General features: G+C 40.1%; 1 protein-coding gene across 1 annotated transcript in view; it reads left to right on the plus strand.

Annotated features, from left to right (window-relative positions):
• The window catches only part of LOC150082036 (uncharacterized), a 94465-nt gene that overhangs the window by 26479 nt on the left and 50707 nt on the right, over positions 1 to 17279 (plus strand). The window contains exon 2 of the mRNA XM_090380404.1: positions 3396 to 3450. Within this exon, the coding sequence (XP_090236530.1) occupies positions 3396 to 3450 (55 nt within the window). The remainder of the gene's footprint in view (positions 1 to 3395; positions 3451 to 17279) is intronic.

Below are 17279 nucleotides of genomic sequence, written 5' to 3' on the forward strand. Positions count from 1 at the left end.
TTAAAAAATCCAAAAAGAGGAAACTTGCCTCTTGTACAAACCACAGTTTGTACAAGAGGCAAGTTTCAAACAGTACAAACCTCTTGTACAAACCACAAGCCTCCTAGTCTCTTTTGAAACACATAGGCCACAACTGCTATCCATCCATACTTATACCTCTGTTACACCTTGATAGTTTTGTTACATATTCTGTTGGAATCAAATCTGGACTCTGAAACAGCTAAGCCAATTGTGAATTGGCTTAGCTGTTGCAGAGTCCAGATCACAGTACCTCTCGTGTTTGGTGTTTTCGAATTGGAAGGGGGGAATTTTTCTGTCGAGTACACCAAAGGTGCTGCGAAGGATTTGTTTCTTGCTTCCCTGAAGTGCTCCAGAAAAGACAGGTTCGAATTCCAGACAAAACCTAGGTCCTTGTGAGAGTTGGCAAGTTTAATTTGGTGTCCATTTATAGAGATGTGCATTGGATTTATTCTTCTCTTTGCAAATGTCATATGGGCAAATTTTTCGTCATTTAGCTGGAGACCAATGTATTGAAGAAATGTGTTTATCTGAGAGATTTGTTTTGTTGCAGCTCTTTGGACAGAGAGCGCTTGCTCCAGCTGATCCGAATGAATGAAGAGCTTCAGATCGTCGGCGTACAATATCATGTTTTGTAAATTTGCTAGCAGAGGTTCCAAAGACGCTGTAAATAGTGCTGCTGACAAAACGCCACCCTGTGGAATCCCTCTGAAGACTGTAGAGGATTGTGATAGACCTTTGGGCTCAACAAGGAGTCGTTTTTTTGAGTACAGTGAGGAGGTTATGGGAGATCCTGAAGTAGTTCTTCAGGATGTGAAGTAAAGATGTGATGGAAATCCTATCATATGCAGATCTAATGTCAAGAAAAATTATGTCGAGCTGCGTTCGAGAATTCAAAGTTTCCTGTATGTGAAACAGCGTTTGAAGGAGATTGGTGATAGTAGAGCTTCCAGGGACAACGTTGTGAAGCTGACATGGTCTGTGATGAAAACAGTGCTCAATAAGTTGCGCTAGGATTGTCTTTTCAAAAACTTTTAAGGAGCGAAGAGCCCACTGAGATCGGACGAAAATCTTTCGGAGTTTTAGGCCTCGAATTCTTCAGAATAGGTTTCACGCAATAATGTGTCCAAATTTGAGGCACCGAAGTTGTTCGCAAAATTTCATTAAAGATATGTAAAAGAACATCCACAATGAAAACGGTTTATTTCAATGATAAACAAAGGAAATCTATCAGGCCCGACGGTAGGTTTGTTCGGTAACTCGTTTATTACTTTAAACAGATTTTCCTTTTTAATATTAAGTGTACACACATGGGAGTCAAATCACGTAAGGGGACGGAAAAGGGACGATTAGATTCTTCCTTTAAGCAACCCTCATCAAAAGTAGTCTGCCCATTTATGAAGAGGCGCTCATACATTTGAATATTCTCGCAGTGCTTTGGAAGCGGCCACTTCGAGCATATTGTTAGCTATATATCTATAGTTGGCTTGTCGTTTTTGCTTCAGAAAAGATGCGCGTTTCTTTTTAAAGTTAATAAAATCGTGTGTGGTTCTCATGTAACCTAACTGGTAACATCAAAGACGAGAAACGGAGAATTTGGAATGAACTTATCAATGTGTGGCAATCACGATGGGATTCCAGTACTACAGGTCAAGTCACCAGCTCTTTTGTTCCTGCAGTTACCTTCCCTCTCAACAAGAACGTTCTTGTGTTCGCCAATGGTTTTCTTCCAGCTTAACAACATCATATATACTTACTGGGCACGGCTCCATCAACTCAACACTATTTAAATTTGGCTTGTCCGACACTAATCTCTGCATGTGTGGTGCTAAGGAAACCTGGACGCACATTCTGCATCGCTGTAACCTGTACCACGACGACAGATCTACACTCCGAACTGCTGTCAGCAACTTTTCTGAAGGAAATGAAGTGGCACTGACTGAAAATTCTCAATCGTTGTCAGCTCTACAACAATTCTCCTCTGCTGTTTTCACCAAAAGAAAGAAACTCTTCTCTAGTCTATCATCATCTCAACAACAAGGAACCAAACCAACACCTGCAATGTCTATCGATATCGCTAAAATCCTAACATCTCCTTTTTTTTATTTTTTTCTCTTAGCTGGTACCCCAGTTTGGGAAGGTGTGGGTACGGGATTAGCTAGCACCAACTGGTATAGCACTACCTACAGTGGTTGTGGTTTTCGTCCTTCTTAGATGGACGAAACAGACAAAAAACCACAAACCTTGTGCCACAATTTATACTTCTGATTAGTTGCGTGATGTGATTTGCTATGTGGACATGCTACATATGTTCATTTACTTATGACATTGTAATGAACATGACTCTGATTATGTATATCATTGTATATAATATAATATTTATGTATAAGCGGATTTGCCAGTTTCAGGCTAGGGGCCGCTTCTTGTTGTTGTTAATAATAAAATAAAAAATTCATAGACTCTAGAACAGTGGGAGATGCGATGAAATTAAGCATCCCACTACACAATAATTAGTTTAATGGTCGTGTTTGGGTGTGGAGTTTGCCTGAATAACGTTTCCTGTCGGAATATATCTTCTCAACCATGAAATCTGATCGAGGTAGTGTAATCGTATGTAGCTGCTTCGCACTTGGTCTAATAGTGCTGGCACCCGAAACAATGAAGTCCACGATCAACTTGGCGCTCCAGGCAATTATGCGCTATCATAACTGTTATTATCAGCATGACACTTAAGTCATAAAGCGAGGGTCATATAGAACTGGTCTGTAGACAAAGATGAGAAAATTTAAATTGGTAGGCTTAAAACTAAGACCTGAACCCCAATGAACACTTGTGAGACGAATTGGAACTCCGGATGAGTTGCGATCAAAACAGCCTTCTTCAAAATCGGCTCTGGCAGCTGTCTCACAGGAGGAATGGCGACGAATATCAACCAACAGCTACCCGAGCTGCGGCGTTGGGGGAGAGGGTACAGCTTTCGTATGCGCAAAAGGTGGCCCTCTGTGTATTAGTCTTCTGAATTAAAAGTTCCCTTTGCAAATACCTATTTGTTGTACAAATATTTTTTTGTCATATAGTATGCTTCATAAGTAATCGGGAACAAGTATACGGAAATTTGTCAATATTTTAAACTTTGTACTGCAAAATGAAGTCCGGCCTCTTTATTTTCAGAGAGAAACCTAGAAGAATTTTAAACATCTACAATAAATAATTCTGGAGCTGTTTCAGTTGGTACTGTAATAAATGAGAAAGAATCGCGCTCGCGCTCTCTCTCTCTCTCTCTCTCTCTGTGTGCGCGTGCGCATATTACTCATACATTTCATAATATTATTCGAGATCTTTTAGTTAACTAAACTAATTAAAAATTTCTTTTTCAGACTCTTTATACGATCGTCCTAACAGCGTGTGTCTTCCATGTTCATAATGTCGCCGGTGAGTAATTTGTAGAAAATTTTAGCCAGATTACATTTGCTAAATCAGTAAAGTATTTAGGGTAAGGCCTAGATATTTGTATCACTTAGCACTTAAGGAATTAAATCTGTTTTCTCTTATATCTTGGGCTTTATAATTTATTTATTATTTGAAACATTAAGTATGTCAAATTTATTATTCTTAAAACTTAAATTGTTTAAATAAAACACGAAAACGGTATGCCGCTTGTCTGTCTCATGTATGTGGAACTTTCTTTAGTTGATGATGATGGTTTTCTGCGCAGAAAACCATTATCAAAATTGCTTTATGCGCAGAAAGTGCTAGATGTAAGAAGTGTGATCGCCTTAAATCAGGTGATCTGTTAGGCGAAAATGAGCCTCAGAAAACAGGAGTTGATGCCTTAAAAGGAATGTTGTGGTTCATTCCCTACTATGAACAAAATATTGTGTACGTACACTGGCAGTTCCATAGTGAATTCAAATGCGTAGTTTTGTGCGTTTATTTTTCTAATATTAATAATATAGTTGAAAGCCTTGCTTTGGCGATAAATCAGTAACTCTTATTGAACGGTAATGCACAACAGATTTAATTAAGAAAAGGAGGGTTCTGATTACAGAAAAACAATGGAAGTGTAATTCTAAACCGAGCGGCGCTCTGGTTCCACCGAAAGTAGTCTTGGTTGGAGATTCAATTGTAAGATAAATTGTAAATACATTCTGTAATAAAGACAGATGGAAAAGAAACAGAGTGCCTGCCGGGTGAGAAAATTAATGATGTGACTAAACCAGCTACCAGTTTTAAAGGGTGCTGTTGTTGTTGTTGTAGTTTTAGGGTTTTTTAGGAGCATCAGCGACTAACGCCTATTGCCCCGTGTATACTGCCTGTAAATTGTGTGATCGATTTTCTGCTTGCTGGACGAAAAACCCAAGTTTCCGAGAGGAAAAACCATAATACCCTCCCTGAGACCCACTAACTTAGCCACGTTGTGAAAAATATCCCTAAAACGTTCCTTGCGTCATTTACGGAACTCTTACTCAGGTCTTTTACACCCGGTGTGGGGAGGCCGGTGATTAACTGTGCTACGCATTAAATCGTCTGTGAGAAAGGTAAGAATATTAGAAGAGAGGTGACACAAAAGCCAAGATTCAATTTAATTTCTACGTATGACTGCGCGGTAGGTCAACGATTCTACCAGCTGTGCTATCCACGAGAACGTTCTAAGGGTGCTAAAAAAGTAAGATTATCCAGGTGGATATTAATGACTTTAAATTTAAAAAAATTGATAACTTGGTCGAGAAATATAAGATTATACTGGAAAAATGTTGGGGGGGGGGGACAACTGTTCTTGTATCTACAAATCTACCAACACAAGTGAAAGAAATATGATGAAAATTTTGCGAATTAACTTTTAGATTTGAAAGACTCAGCAAGGCTTATAGAGCTTAGTTAATATAAGTGTGGCCTTATTTAAAATAAGAAATTTGTTTTATAAAGATGGAATTTATTTGAACAAAGGAAGTTCAAGGGTTTTTTCCAGAGTTTTTCCCCATGTAGTGACTCTCTGTACTGCATTAGTGGCTGATCTATATGGTCGCTCACTATGTTGCCTTATTGGCTAATCTGCAATATATACGGCTGGAATGCTATGATTGGGACCACCTAAACACAATAAATGTACCGGGTGGTTATAAAATAAGTTTCCCTATTCAGGAGACCCTAGTGTCAAAATGGTTAGAGATAGCGATGTTGAAATCGGTGGGCAATATCATTTAGGATATGGGGAAGCGATTTGTAGAAGAAAAAAAAATTAATTCAAATTTCCGCCACCATGGGGAGAAATTAGCACTGTAAATATGAGATGGAATACTTAACTTAGGATTAGATTTTAATATCAGAACTTAGAAATCTCCAGATATTGTTCTATGCGCTTTGCTTCACTTGAGATGACATTCTGAAAACGGAGGGCTGCGTGCGACACAGTTTCGCGTAGCATCTCATTGGGAATGTTGGCTACATGCTGTTTAATACTTGATTTCAAATCGACAAGCGTCTGCATGCCGCCACGGTAAACTCTGTCTTTCAGATATCCTCATAGCCAGAAATCACAAGGAATGAGATCTGCTGATCGGGCTGGCCAGAACAGCGGAAAGTCTCTAGAAACGATACGATTATTTCCGAATGTTGAACGGAGCAGTTCTCTCACTTGTCGACCAACGTGGGGAGGGGCACCATCTTGCATGAACACTACGATCTCCAAGCACTGCCTTTCTTGCAGAGCGGGAATAATGTGATCTCTAAGAACAGGGTTTTCAAACTGGGGTTATCGGACCCCTGGGGGTACGTAGACCAGTTCCAGGGAGATCGCGAAACCACCCTCTGGAACTGGTCAAATTATTCGTTCTATGCAAACGTTCCGCAAACTTTTTTTTTTTTTAAGAGATCCGTAAACTTTTTTGATTTTTGAAAGGAACCACTTTCTTAGAAGAATGCAGTACCGTGCACTAGTTACCGTAACACCGTAGGGGACCATGAGGTGTAGCCTCTTCAAAGAAAAATGGTCTGATTATAAACTCTGCTGTGAATCCACACCATACTGTAACGTATGGACTTTGTAATGATCTTTCATGCAGAGCAGATGGACGAGAGAAGTTCCTCATATTCGGCAGTTTTGTGCATTTACGGCCCCATGAAAAGTGAAATGTGCCTCATTCAGACCACAAGATCATTCGAACCCATGTATCGTCAAGTTCCAGAAATCGTGGAGCAAAGTCTATTCATTATTGTTGCGATCAGCAACAACGAGTAGAGCAGTCTATTCGTTGTTGCTGATCACAAGACTTGAGTTCTTGCACTACGTGAATTGTGCACGGGAACCAGCGTAAAATTATTCGAAGCACTTTACGTACAGTAGACCAAGGAAGGTTCAAGTCTCTTGACACACATCTGGCAGGCACTACTGACTGGTAGCGTTTCGCATTCTGACCATTGCATCCGCCACTTCATCCACTAACTCCGTTCCGATACGTGATCGCCCCCTGCCTGAAATTATACCTAACTCCCCGGTCGGTGGCTTCAAATTTCTTTATTAGTTTTTCGAAGCCCCACTGACGTCAAAGGTCCTTTACGCAAACCTTTGTAAGTTTCCGATATTCACGTAGTGCTGCATTAGCGTTGCTATTATTCTGGTAGAACAATTTTACTAAAAGAGCACGTTCCCTTTTTGTAAGAGCCATAATGGTTATTGACGGTGGCGTTGGCCTTTCTGCTTTTATCTAACAAGATGTCATTTGCATAAGCGTGGCTTGAAGTAAATGACAACTTTTACATATGTGCAGCGCCGTTTTCCCTTGGTGGCGAAAACTTGAACTTTTTTCCCCCTTCTACAAATCGCTTCCCCATACCCACGATTTTCACAGCGCTAACTCCACCCGTTTTGACACTAGGGTCTCCTGAATAGGGAAACTTATTTTATAACCACCCGGTGTGTGTGTGTGTGTGTGTGTGTGTGTGTGTGTGTGCAGTAATGAAATAATGTTAAAATGTAGAGGCCATCCTGTAGTTCAAAAAACCGATGTAATCCGTGAACCAACCGGACCCTAGGCAACAATGGTTAAACATAAATATAAATTCAATACAATATATACATAATACGCCGTCCATGGGAAAAGATACTTTGCAAGGGACTTTGTCGAGGGCTAAACCCCTACAAAATACCAAACCCATGGCTGGCTGAGCTATCAGTTTCTGTTGTCATCTGCCTGTATAACTAGGACCAAAAGAAGTCCATAATGACCCGTAATACAGGCTGGATGTCATCCAGCCTGTATTCTGCAAAATTACAGTTAAGTTACTTAATTTTTATTATATTTATTTCTATTATAATTTTTATTTTATTTTTTATTTTTTATTATATTTTATACCTATCTTACGGGTCATTATGGACTTCTTTTGGTCCTAGTTATACAGGCAGATGACAACAGAAACTGATAGCTCAGCCAGCTTGTTTGTTGTTGGGTTTTATTGGCGCATTACCAACTAAGGCTATAATGCGCCAAAACCTGGTCATTAAAAAATAAAAAAAAAAAATTTTTTTTCAGTGGCCTAAAGAATTAGGTCACCAAGTCAAAGTATAAAAAAACAAGTATAAACAGTAAAAGACAAATATCAGTAAACAAGTAACAATAACAAAGTAGATATTTTAAATATGAGTAAAATGGTTTACTGATTTCAAAAAGCTAAAAATAGCAGACACATGGTCATTGTCAGATTTTTATCTGACTGAGTGTATAAGGCTCAGTCAGATGATTAAAAGCAGTAAAGCAATCAATTAAAATGTGTCTAATTGATAAAATTGTGCCACAAGACTCACACACAGGAGGGTCATCAGCCCTTAGCAAAAAAGAATGTGTCAAATGCCTATGTCCTATGCGGGTCCGGGCAAGAACAACTTCCTCCTTACGATTCCTGCGCAGACTAGACTGCCACGGTTCAATTACAGGCGTTATATGATATAATTTATTCGCAGTCTGTCTATTCCACGAATCCTGCCATTGGGAGTGTATTTTCTCGTGTATTATTTGCCTGTAGTCTGTATAGGGGACTGATAGGCAGCGATTATTACTGGGAATTGCTGATTTGGCTGCGGTGTCAGCCAAATCGTTTCCCATAATCCCAATGTAGCTGGGAATTCAGCAGAAGAGGATATCATATTCACGTTCATGGAGAAAGTGAATCTTCTGCTGAATGCTAGACAGAACTGGATGAGAATTATATCTCACAATTATTAAAGCCTATAACACGCTGAGAGAGTCAGAATATAAAATGAACCGTTGGTATTGGCATTTACTGATGTGATTTACTGATCCAAGGCTAACTCTATAGCGTGCAGCTCTGCAGTGAATATGCTGCATTCAGAGGGAATCTGCTCCGATGTAGTGCTGTCTGTAAAGACAGCAGCAGATCCCACATATGATTCCGACTTCGAACCGTCTGTGTAAACTGGCGCGAAGTCAGAATGTTCAACTCGGTATGCTGAATAAAGCTGCAGGTAGACTGATGATAGAGTGTCCGACTTTCCCCAATTTCTAAGGGATAAGTCGCATGCCGGGACATGAGCATGCCAGGGTGGAAGGGGTTGCTTTGGTGTTTGGGCAACCTTGTCTACCTTGATATTAAGTTCTTTGAGTAGCTCTTGGAGACGAATACCAAAAGGACGATTGGCAGTCTTAAGGGTATTGTACAAATTTTCCCACCGTGGCTCAAAAACGAATGGCCACGTTGGATGGTCTGGCAGGGATTTCAGTTTTAAAGCGTACTTTAAAGACAACTGCTTACGTCGAAGCGATAACGGTGGTTCGTTTGCTTCGACGTATAAACTCTGGACAGGAGATGTTCTATATGCTCCAGTAGCGATACGGAGAGCCTGATGATGGACAGGGTCCAGCCATCGAAGGGCGCTGTCTCTGGCTGAAGAATATACCTGGGACCCATAATCTAATTTGGATCGCACAAGTGCACGGTAAAGCCATAGAAGGGTGCATCGGTCTGCACCCCATGATGTAGAGGAGAGCGAGCGGAGAATATTAAGGCCTCTTGTGCACTTTGTGCGGAGCTGACGGATATGATCCAGAAAGGTCAGCTTTTTGTAAAATCTGAGTCCCAAGAATTTTGTGTCCGCTGCTACTGGAATAGCATTTTGTCCGAGCCTTAATTCAGGTTCAGGATGAAGATTACGCTTACAACAAAAGTGTACGCAAACGGTCTTCTCCGGCGAGAACCTGAAGTCATTTGCAAGTACCCAGGAGTTGAGGCGATCGATGGATTTCTGCAGTTGTCTTTCAATAACCCTCATGTTGCAGGACTGACAAAGTATGCTAAAGTCATCAACATAGAGGGCACTGTTTACAGTTGGAGGAAGTTGTTCTGTGATGGAATTTACTTTGATGGCAAAAAGCGTGACACTTAATACTGATCCTTGTGGTACTCCCTCCTCTTGGGTGAAGGGACGAGAGAGTGAGGATCCCACACGAACTTGGAAAGATCGATTGGCTAAAAAATGGGGAGTGCCCCCCTAAGACCAAGGCTATGCAGATCTTTTAAGATGCCAAATCTCCAAGTTGTGTCATACGCTGCTCAGCCAGCCATGGGTTTTGTATTTTGTAGGGGTTTAGCCCTCGACAAAGTATCATTTCCCATGGACGGCGTATTATGTATATATATTATTGAATTTATATTTATGTTTAACCATTGTTGCCTAGGGTCCGGTTGGTTCACGGATTACATCGGTTTTTTAAACTACAGGATGGCCTCTACATTTTAACATTATTTCATTACTGCATATATTTAACGACGAGTGTTATGTTCTATCGCTGATGGCATTAATCTGAGTGGTAAATATTATCATATAAAATCTCTGTTCAATGCTTTAGTAATTATAATATCACAGTTCTACACTTTAGTAATTTGATTCTATATATATATATAATTATACATATATTTGAATAAAGTTTAAAATAGTTGGAAACGGAATCTTTCATAATAAAAATAAAAAGGTACAGCATACATTCCTGTACATGATGCTTGAAATAAACCATACAAATAAATTAGAATGAGAGTTAAAATAAAATAATGCCAGCAGTATGGCAAGACAAGAACGAAAATAGTCGAAATTAAACTTAAATTAAATCAAACCAAACGTGGAGAGAAGAGAGGGGTAACAAGAGTAAAAATATTGCAGCAGAAACTCTCTAAAATAATTTAGAAAATCTAAATGTAAGAAAAATTCAAAATTCATTGAATTTTGAAAGCCAATTAAATAGAAATTTAACGGCGACCCCTCTGACGGGCACCAAATCCAAATTTATTTGAAATATCACCAGCAGAGATGTAAACCACTACAATAAAACCAAACAAATTTTTTTTTGTTTACATCTCTGCTGGTGATATTTCACATAAATTTGGACTTGGTGCCCGTCAGAGCGGGCGCCGTTAAATTTCTATTTAATTGGCTTTCAAAATTCAATGAATTATTATTCTTACATTTCGATTTTCTAAATTATTTTAGAGATTTCTGCTGCAATATTTTTACTCTTCTTACCCCTCTCTTCCCTCCATGTTTGGTTTCATTTAATTTAGGTTTAATTTCGACTATTTTTGCTCTTGTCTTGCCATACTGCTGGCATTATTTTATTTTTTATTTTAATTCTCATTCTAATTTATTTGTATGGTTATGTATATATACATGTATATAAAAATGGAAAATAAGAGGTCAAAAGTGTTTTATGTTCTCTGACTTGAAAATAAAGTAACAATAAAAACAATTTTAATAGAAATTTTTAACTTTTTTATTGTACAATAAAAAGGTATAAGAATAAAATTTAAACACTTAATAATTAAGTATGCTTTTATATTAGTTTTTATTGGATTATTATTATTATTAGAAATTTTAGAAAATTTTATCACTACTTTAGAAAATATTTACTCTGAAAATGAGGCCCCCAGTCATGGCCGACTTTGCTGTAGCATTAACGCGGCCCTACGCTGGCAGTTTTAAAGTGAATTTCAAATTTGTAGTTTATTAAGCCTTGTGTGTTTATTTTTTTAGTACTATTACTATGCATACCATTTGGCATCTCTCATATTGTGAAATTATACTACACTGGTTTAGCATGACTGCAAGACGAGGGTACCTACTCACCCACCGAGGATAAGCCAATACGCCTTGAAATGGTACCAGGTTACCTTCCCCCACGATGAGGAGCCAATAAACTCCAAAAGGGTGCCGTCTGGGGGAGTCTTGTTGGGCCCACGTTACTGCAAAACGTAACAACAGTCTTTCCTAATGAGGAAGCGTTGCCTATTCGGGGGATTTATGAGTGGTTTAGTGAGGAATAACTGTCCCTTTCCTCTTTCGACGATATTTCTTCTTCTTCCTCTCCTACTATCACTTTCCTACGCCTTTTTTGCTTTCCTAAGTCTAATATGTGGATAACACAGTGCTTTATTCCATACATTTTTTTTTTTCAAACGGTGCCGTCTGGGTGCTGATGGTATCTTCCAAGAATAAGTAACAATACTCTTCTCCATTGGGGAAGAGTTACTTATTCGAGGTAGTGCAATATAGTAACTCGTTGTGAAGGTAGTCACAATATGAGATACAATTCAATTAAATCGATGCCTTTTACACTACTGTTGTGATTCATTCCCTACTACGAACAAAATATTGTGTATGTACACTGGCAGTTCCATAGTGAATTCAAATGGGTAGTTTTGTGCGTTTATTTTTTTAGTATTAATAATATAGTTGAAAACCTCGCTTTGTGATAATCCAGAAACTCTTATTGAACGGTAATGCATAACAGTTTTACTTAAGAAAAGCAGGGTTCTGATTACAGAAAAACAATGGAAGGAATGAATCTGTCTGTATTAAATATTTAGATATATTTCATGTTCAGTTCATGTTAAATTTATTGCAAATATAATCCCATGTTTTATATGTCTAAATTGTAATATCATTCGAAAAGCACTAATGATTTGAAGACGTGTTTTTTACATTATGAAAGTATATGGTTTCTTTTGAAGAAAACTGCTTCATGCCATGTAGATCATTTATCCAACAGACATCAACAGTGTAATGGTTATTTCAGTACTCCAGAAATCATTTATCATCATGCTTGCTACAAATGACATGCTGACTCGTGCATTTCAATAGTGCTTTGTTCACTATTCCTTTTGTAAGCGTCTTCTTACAAGGAAAATTGTAGCTGGCTATATAGAAACCCACTTCGAAACGGACGTTAATGTACTTCTTTCAGAAAATAAAAATGTAAGAAAATTAATGGCAAAATCGACAGTCAAAGAAATCGAAACGTAATACCATAAGGACAGAGAGTTCAGTCAATAGAAGTCCAATCCAAAGCAATCTCGTCACCAAGATAGGCGAATTAAATTCAAACGGCCTGGCTGTAAATTAAATTTTAGGGCAGTAGTGTCAATAAAAGTCATACAAAATTAAATAAGAATATTACTGAGTTCCGTTGAATAAGTATTATTAGTTTATCACTGAAACAATAATTTCAGTGACCACCTCACAGAATATGAAATGGATGGTGATGAGCCATCAACAGTAAAATCAGGCAGGGGTCTGCGCTGGTAGCACAGTGGTTATAATCACCAACCTCTCCACACCGGGAAGACAGTGATTATAACCAGTGTAGTGGAGAAGGAGGCTCTGGTTCGAATCAAGTCAATGACAGGAGGAACTTTTATGGGCTGTTTACACTCCGTGGCTGAGTTAGTCAATCTCACGCCATGAACAGTAAGATTCACCCACCCCCCAGAAACTCAGGTTTAATACAGTATTAAACCCGAGTTACTGTACTTACATTATCATAAAGTTATGGGTTCCAACCTCGGCAAGAATTATTCATTCCCTTGAAAAACCTCCAAAAAGTGCAATAGTTGTTTTAAATAATGATCTGGTGGTTACCGACATTACAGGTCCGTGTACGGACACTGTGATCTGTTTAATGATCTCCACACCTTTCATAAGTTTTTATATTGCGTCTGTTTACTGTCCGCCAACTGAGGAAATACAATTGAGTCTCTATCGAATTCATGTACTTTTCAACTGTCCATTGTACTCTCAACCTACAGTGGATTTAATGTCTGGACTTCGCAAAAAGACAAATGATTAATGTGGGAACGGAAGATTTACATGAATTGTTATTGTGTTGATTTTTGTCAATTGTTATTGTGTTGATTTAGGTCAATTGTTGCCGACCGGGCTAGCCGGGTGGGTAAAGTGCTTGCCTGGCAACCCAAAGGTCGCGGGTTCGATTCCCGCCTCGGGCTTGGATCAGAGTACTGCAAAAACCTAGGGAGGTGCATTATGGCCACAGAAGCCTATGCGCCAACAACTACTAAAAAAAAAAAAAAAAAAAAAGGTCAATTGTTATTGACAAAATGGCAGCAGGTTTGGAAGTTCTAGCGGAAAGACTAGATAGTGCTGTTAATTGAATGTGGAGGTGGTCTTTCTTTGAAGAGTATTTCTGTAGTTAAACATAGTCTACTGTGTGTAAACTAATTATATACTGTTTTCTGGATTCTCAGGAATTCTGATACTCTGAGCACATTTAAAACAAGTGTTGTATACAGGGTGATTCACTACCAGTGCGACAAACTTGCAGGAGGTGTAGGGGGCACAAAGACGAATCGGAATCACATAGCATTGCAGGGTTCGAAATGCCTTCGTCATGCGGTAGAGGACGTTGAACGGGAGGTCGCGTGAACAGCGATCCCGCTGGAAGTCAGCATTTGCGAACCGTTTCTGTTGAAGAAACCAAGTAGCAAAAGTCCTCCAGAGTGGATAATCCGCAGGCTCCAATGATTGGACGCATTGCAGATGGTATGAACTCATTTGGTTTGTTGACAATATCCTCCATACAGTGGATTGGGAAATACCCAATCGTTAGCCTATCGCTCGAGTACTCGTACTGCCTTCTGCAAGACGTAGGACATTCTCCTCATTGTCTGGCGTCCTCGTCGTTCGCTCTCAATTCATGGTACCTCTCGTGAAACAACCAGTCTCACGTAACCTTCTGTGCACACGTGCGAAAATCGTATGATGAGGAGCACGCCTGTGCGGGAAATGTTCCTGGTACAAGCGCAGAGCGACGCGCCCGTTACAGCAGCTCCATACGCGAGGTGCATGTCGGCCAGTTCAACGTTTGAATACTCATCCATCCTACTGCCACGGGAACCGGTTCGCAAATGCAGACTTCCTGGGATCTCTGTTCACGCGACCTCCCGTTCAACGTCCTCTACCGTATGACGAAGGCATTTCGGACCCTGCAATGCTATGTGATTCCGATTCGTCTTTGTGCCCCCTACACCTCCTGCAAGTTTGTCGCACTGGTAGTGAATCACCCTGTATATCTCTTTATATAATAATTACTGTTTCTTGGTGGACTGAGGATAATTTGTGGAATTTTCTCCACTAGTGATTTACTTTTCATTTTATTTAATTATTCACTCGCTCCAAGTTCAGGAAGCGAGACAGGCACCCACCGGTATTGCATTACCTCCGATGGGTGCGGGACTTGTGCATTCGGCACAAACAGACAATATAAACCCTGGCCTAGAGAAGAGCACAAGGTAGCAGCTGCCTTGTATCGGCGGTGGTGTAATACCGCACACATGTTTTTAAGCCAACTTCTAAGAGGTTCTACGGCTGTACAGATGAACTAAGTGGAGATGAGCTTTTGCCTAGGAGCCACCCTTGATTCTGGGATACACGAATGCTCTGCACCAGGAGGTCATATATACTGTAGTATTTTTTATATGTATAACGAGAATGTTAATGTATATAAAATTGTGTATATATATATATATATATATATATATATATATATATTTGTAACTTTTGTATATAAATGTAATAATTTGTGTGTACAGATAAATGGAAAAAAAATGTACTTACATTATCAGCGGGGTTGCTATTGGTAGGCTGGGACCACTTTAAGTAATAAATATCAATGTACTTACATTATCATTGGACCCACCAGTATTGCACTACCTCCAGCGTAGCATTATGCTCACCATCTCTCGTGCATGCAGAACAGTGAGCACGCACGCCCTCCAGGTCTTGACAGGAGTCCTCCCACTGGACCTGGAGGTGACTCGCTGCGGGCTCATGTACCACCTGTCTAAGGGAACACCCACTACAATCTATGGACTCACCCTAGAACCAAACAACAACCGCAAAGCAGAAAAGCATAGAATCGTGGCTCACCTGCTACAGCTGTGGCAGGACAGATGGACAGCATCAAACAAAGGCGAAGTGACGAAGAGATTCATACCACTGTTGCCAAGACGTATCCAAAATCCCCCCCCCCCCCAGTGGTTTAACCTGGGGTTAAATGCAACGTACTTACTAACGGGCCATGGCCCATTCAAGGCAAAATTGAACATGCTGGGTATAACGGAGGAGCTAACTTGCACCTGTGGTGAGCCTGAAACATGGCATCATATAATGCACGACTGTGAGTGCTATGAGGAACAGAGAAGCGTGCTAATAACTAAAATACAGTACATACCAAAAAACAAAGACCACCATCTCTTGGACACAGAAGACGACTACGCGGCTTTCAGCCAATTTGCACGAGAAGTCTTCGACCGAAGAAGAACGGAAATTGCCATCCACAATGAATGAAAGTAAATTAATACTCGAAGAAAATCGACCACCCCACAAGACTGCAAAGAGTAAGAGGAAATCAAAATGAGCGTGGAAGAAGACAACCCCGACCAAAGTGAGGCCACTAACGGATCAAAGGACCCAACAGGACCCTACAAAGATCAAGAAAATAGCAAAGTGACAAGGAACCTGGTCAGACACAGCCACAGGAACTAACCAACGAAGATGAGTACATACAAACAAACCAAGTGACAAAAAGTCCGGAATGGACATAAATGCAGGAACTACTTGTATTACGCAATATGGCGGTCAGAATAGGACTCTCTAGTCCTATTCACCTTTAATTCCCAATCCCCAGGCAGGGAGGAGACGGTTTCTTGTCCCCCCCCCCTGCGACTCCCCGCTTCTCTACCTCTGGTGGGGCATGGGCCTGCCCCACTGCCTTTGGGAACACCTAATCTATTGTCCCCATACTTCTGGCTTTTCCCCCCAGTCTTTAGCCTCCCTCCCCTACTCTGTCTATACACCAGCGCATGTCCCACACAATGTTAAAAATTAAAAGATGTCCAAATTCAAACCGCGCACGCAAAACTCTTTCGGCTTAAACCTTTTTCAGCGATTATTTTATTATTTAATTTAATTTTTTTTTTTTTTTTTTAAGACCCTAGCCACTGAAATCTCAGGAAACTAGGTGGCAGGGCCTGCCAGAGTAAAATATCAACTACTGGGTACCTGGTCTGCCTCCACAAGGCTAAGTGTGAACAACGTTGGGCCCCAGCAGGGGTCAGCGGCTAAATGGCCAGAAAAACAACAATACACAACACTACACTTACAAAATCCATACACTTTTAAATCTCTGGCCTTTACAGTGAACTGTTACACCTACAATGAAAGCAACGCGGAGTTGGGGTAAACCTCCTGTGCCGCTAGACACGAATACACTTTACACTTTTTACCTCCGGTGGATGCGGGATTTGTGCTTCTTTCACGACAGTTTAACAGCAGACCCAGGCCAGGCTCCTCATACAGGGAAGGGCACCAGGTAGCAGCTGTCCAGGTGTTAGTTGCTCCCTGGTGGCTGAGGCCTAACACGCACAACACCCAACACACGCAAACAATCCTTGAAATGCTGACTTTTATTTATTGTCCTTTTCTAAATTGAATTAAATTAAGCTCAATAATTAAATTAAATAAATTTAACTAAATTTAAAAAAAAAAAAAAATATATATATATATATATACACACTGTGTTGTCACTTTATTAGGTATACCTACCTAGTAGCGTCTTGAGCCTCCTTTAGCCTTCAAAACAGCCTGAATTCGTCTAGGCATGGATTGAACAAGATGCTGAAAATATTGAGATCCGCTGACTGAGCGGGCCACTGCAGCAAAGAAAAGTCATTGTCATGTTCCTGGAACCATTCCATAGTGATTCAGGCTTTGTGCACTGCCGCATTGTCCTGCTGGAAGTAACCATCTGACTGAGGATAAACTGTCAACATGAACGGATGCACTTGGTCAGCTTGGTCAATGTTTAGGTACGATGTGGCTGTTATTTGGGTTTTTTTTTTTTTTAGGAGTGCGTCATTAGCACCTAAGGCCATATTGCTCCGGGATATGCGGTGGTCATTCCCTG

This window comes from Mastigoproctus giganteus, chromosome 8 (assembly GCF_048544385.1).
Source record: "Mastigoproctus giganteus isolate SK-2022 chromosome 8, ASM4854438v1, whole genome shotgun sequence".
NCBI lineage: Eukaryota > Metazoa > Arthropoda > Arachnida > Uropygi > Thelyphonidae > Mastigoproctus > Mastigoproctus giganteus.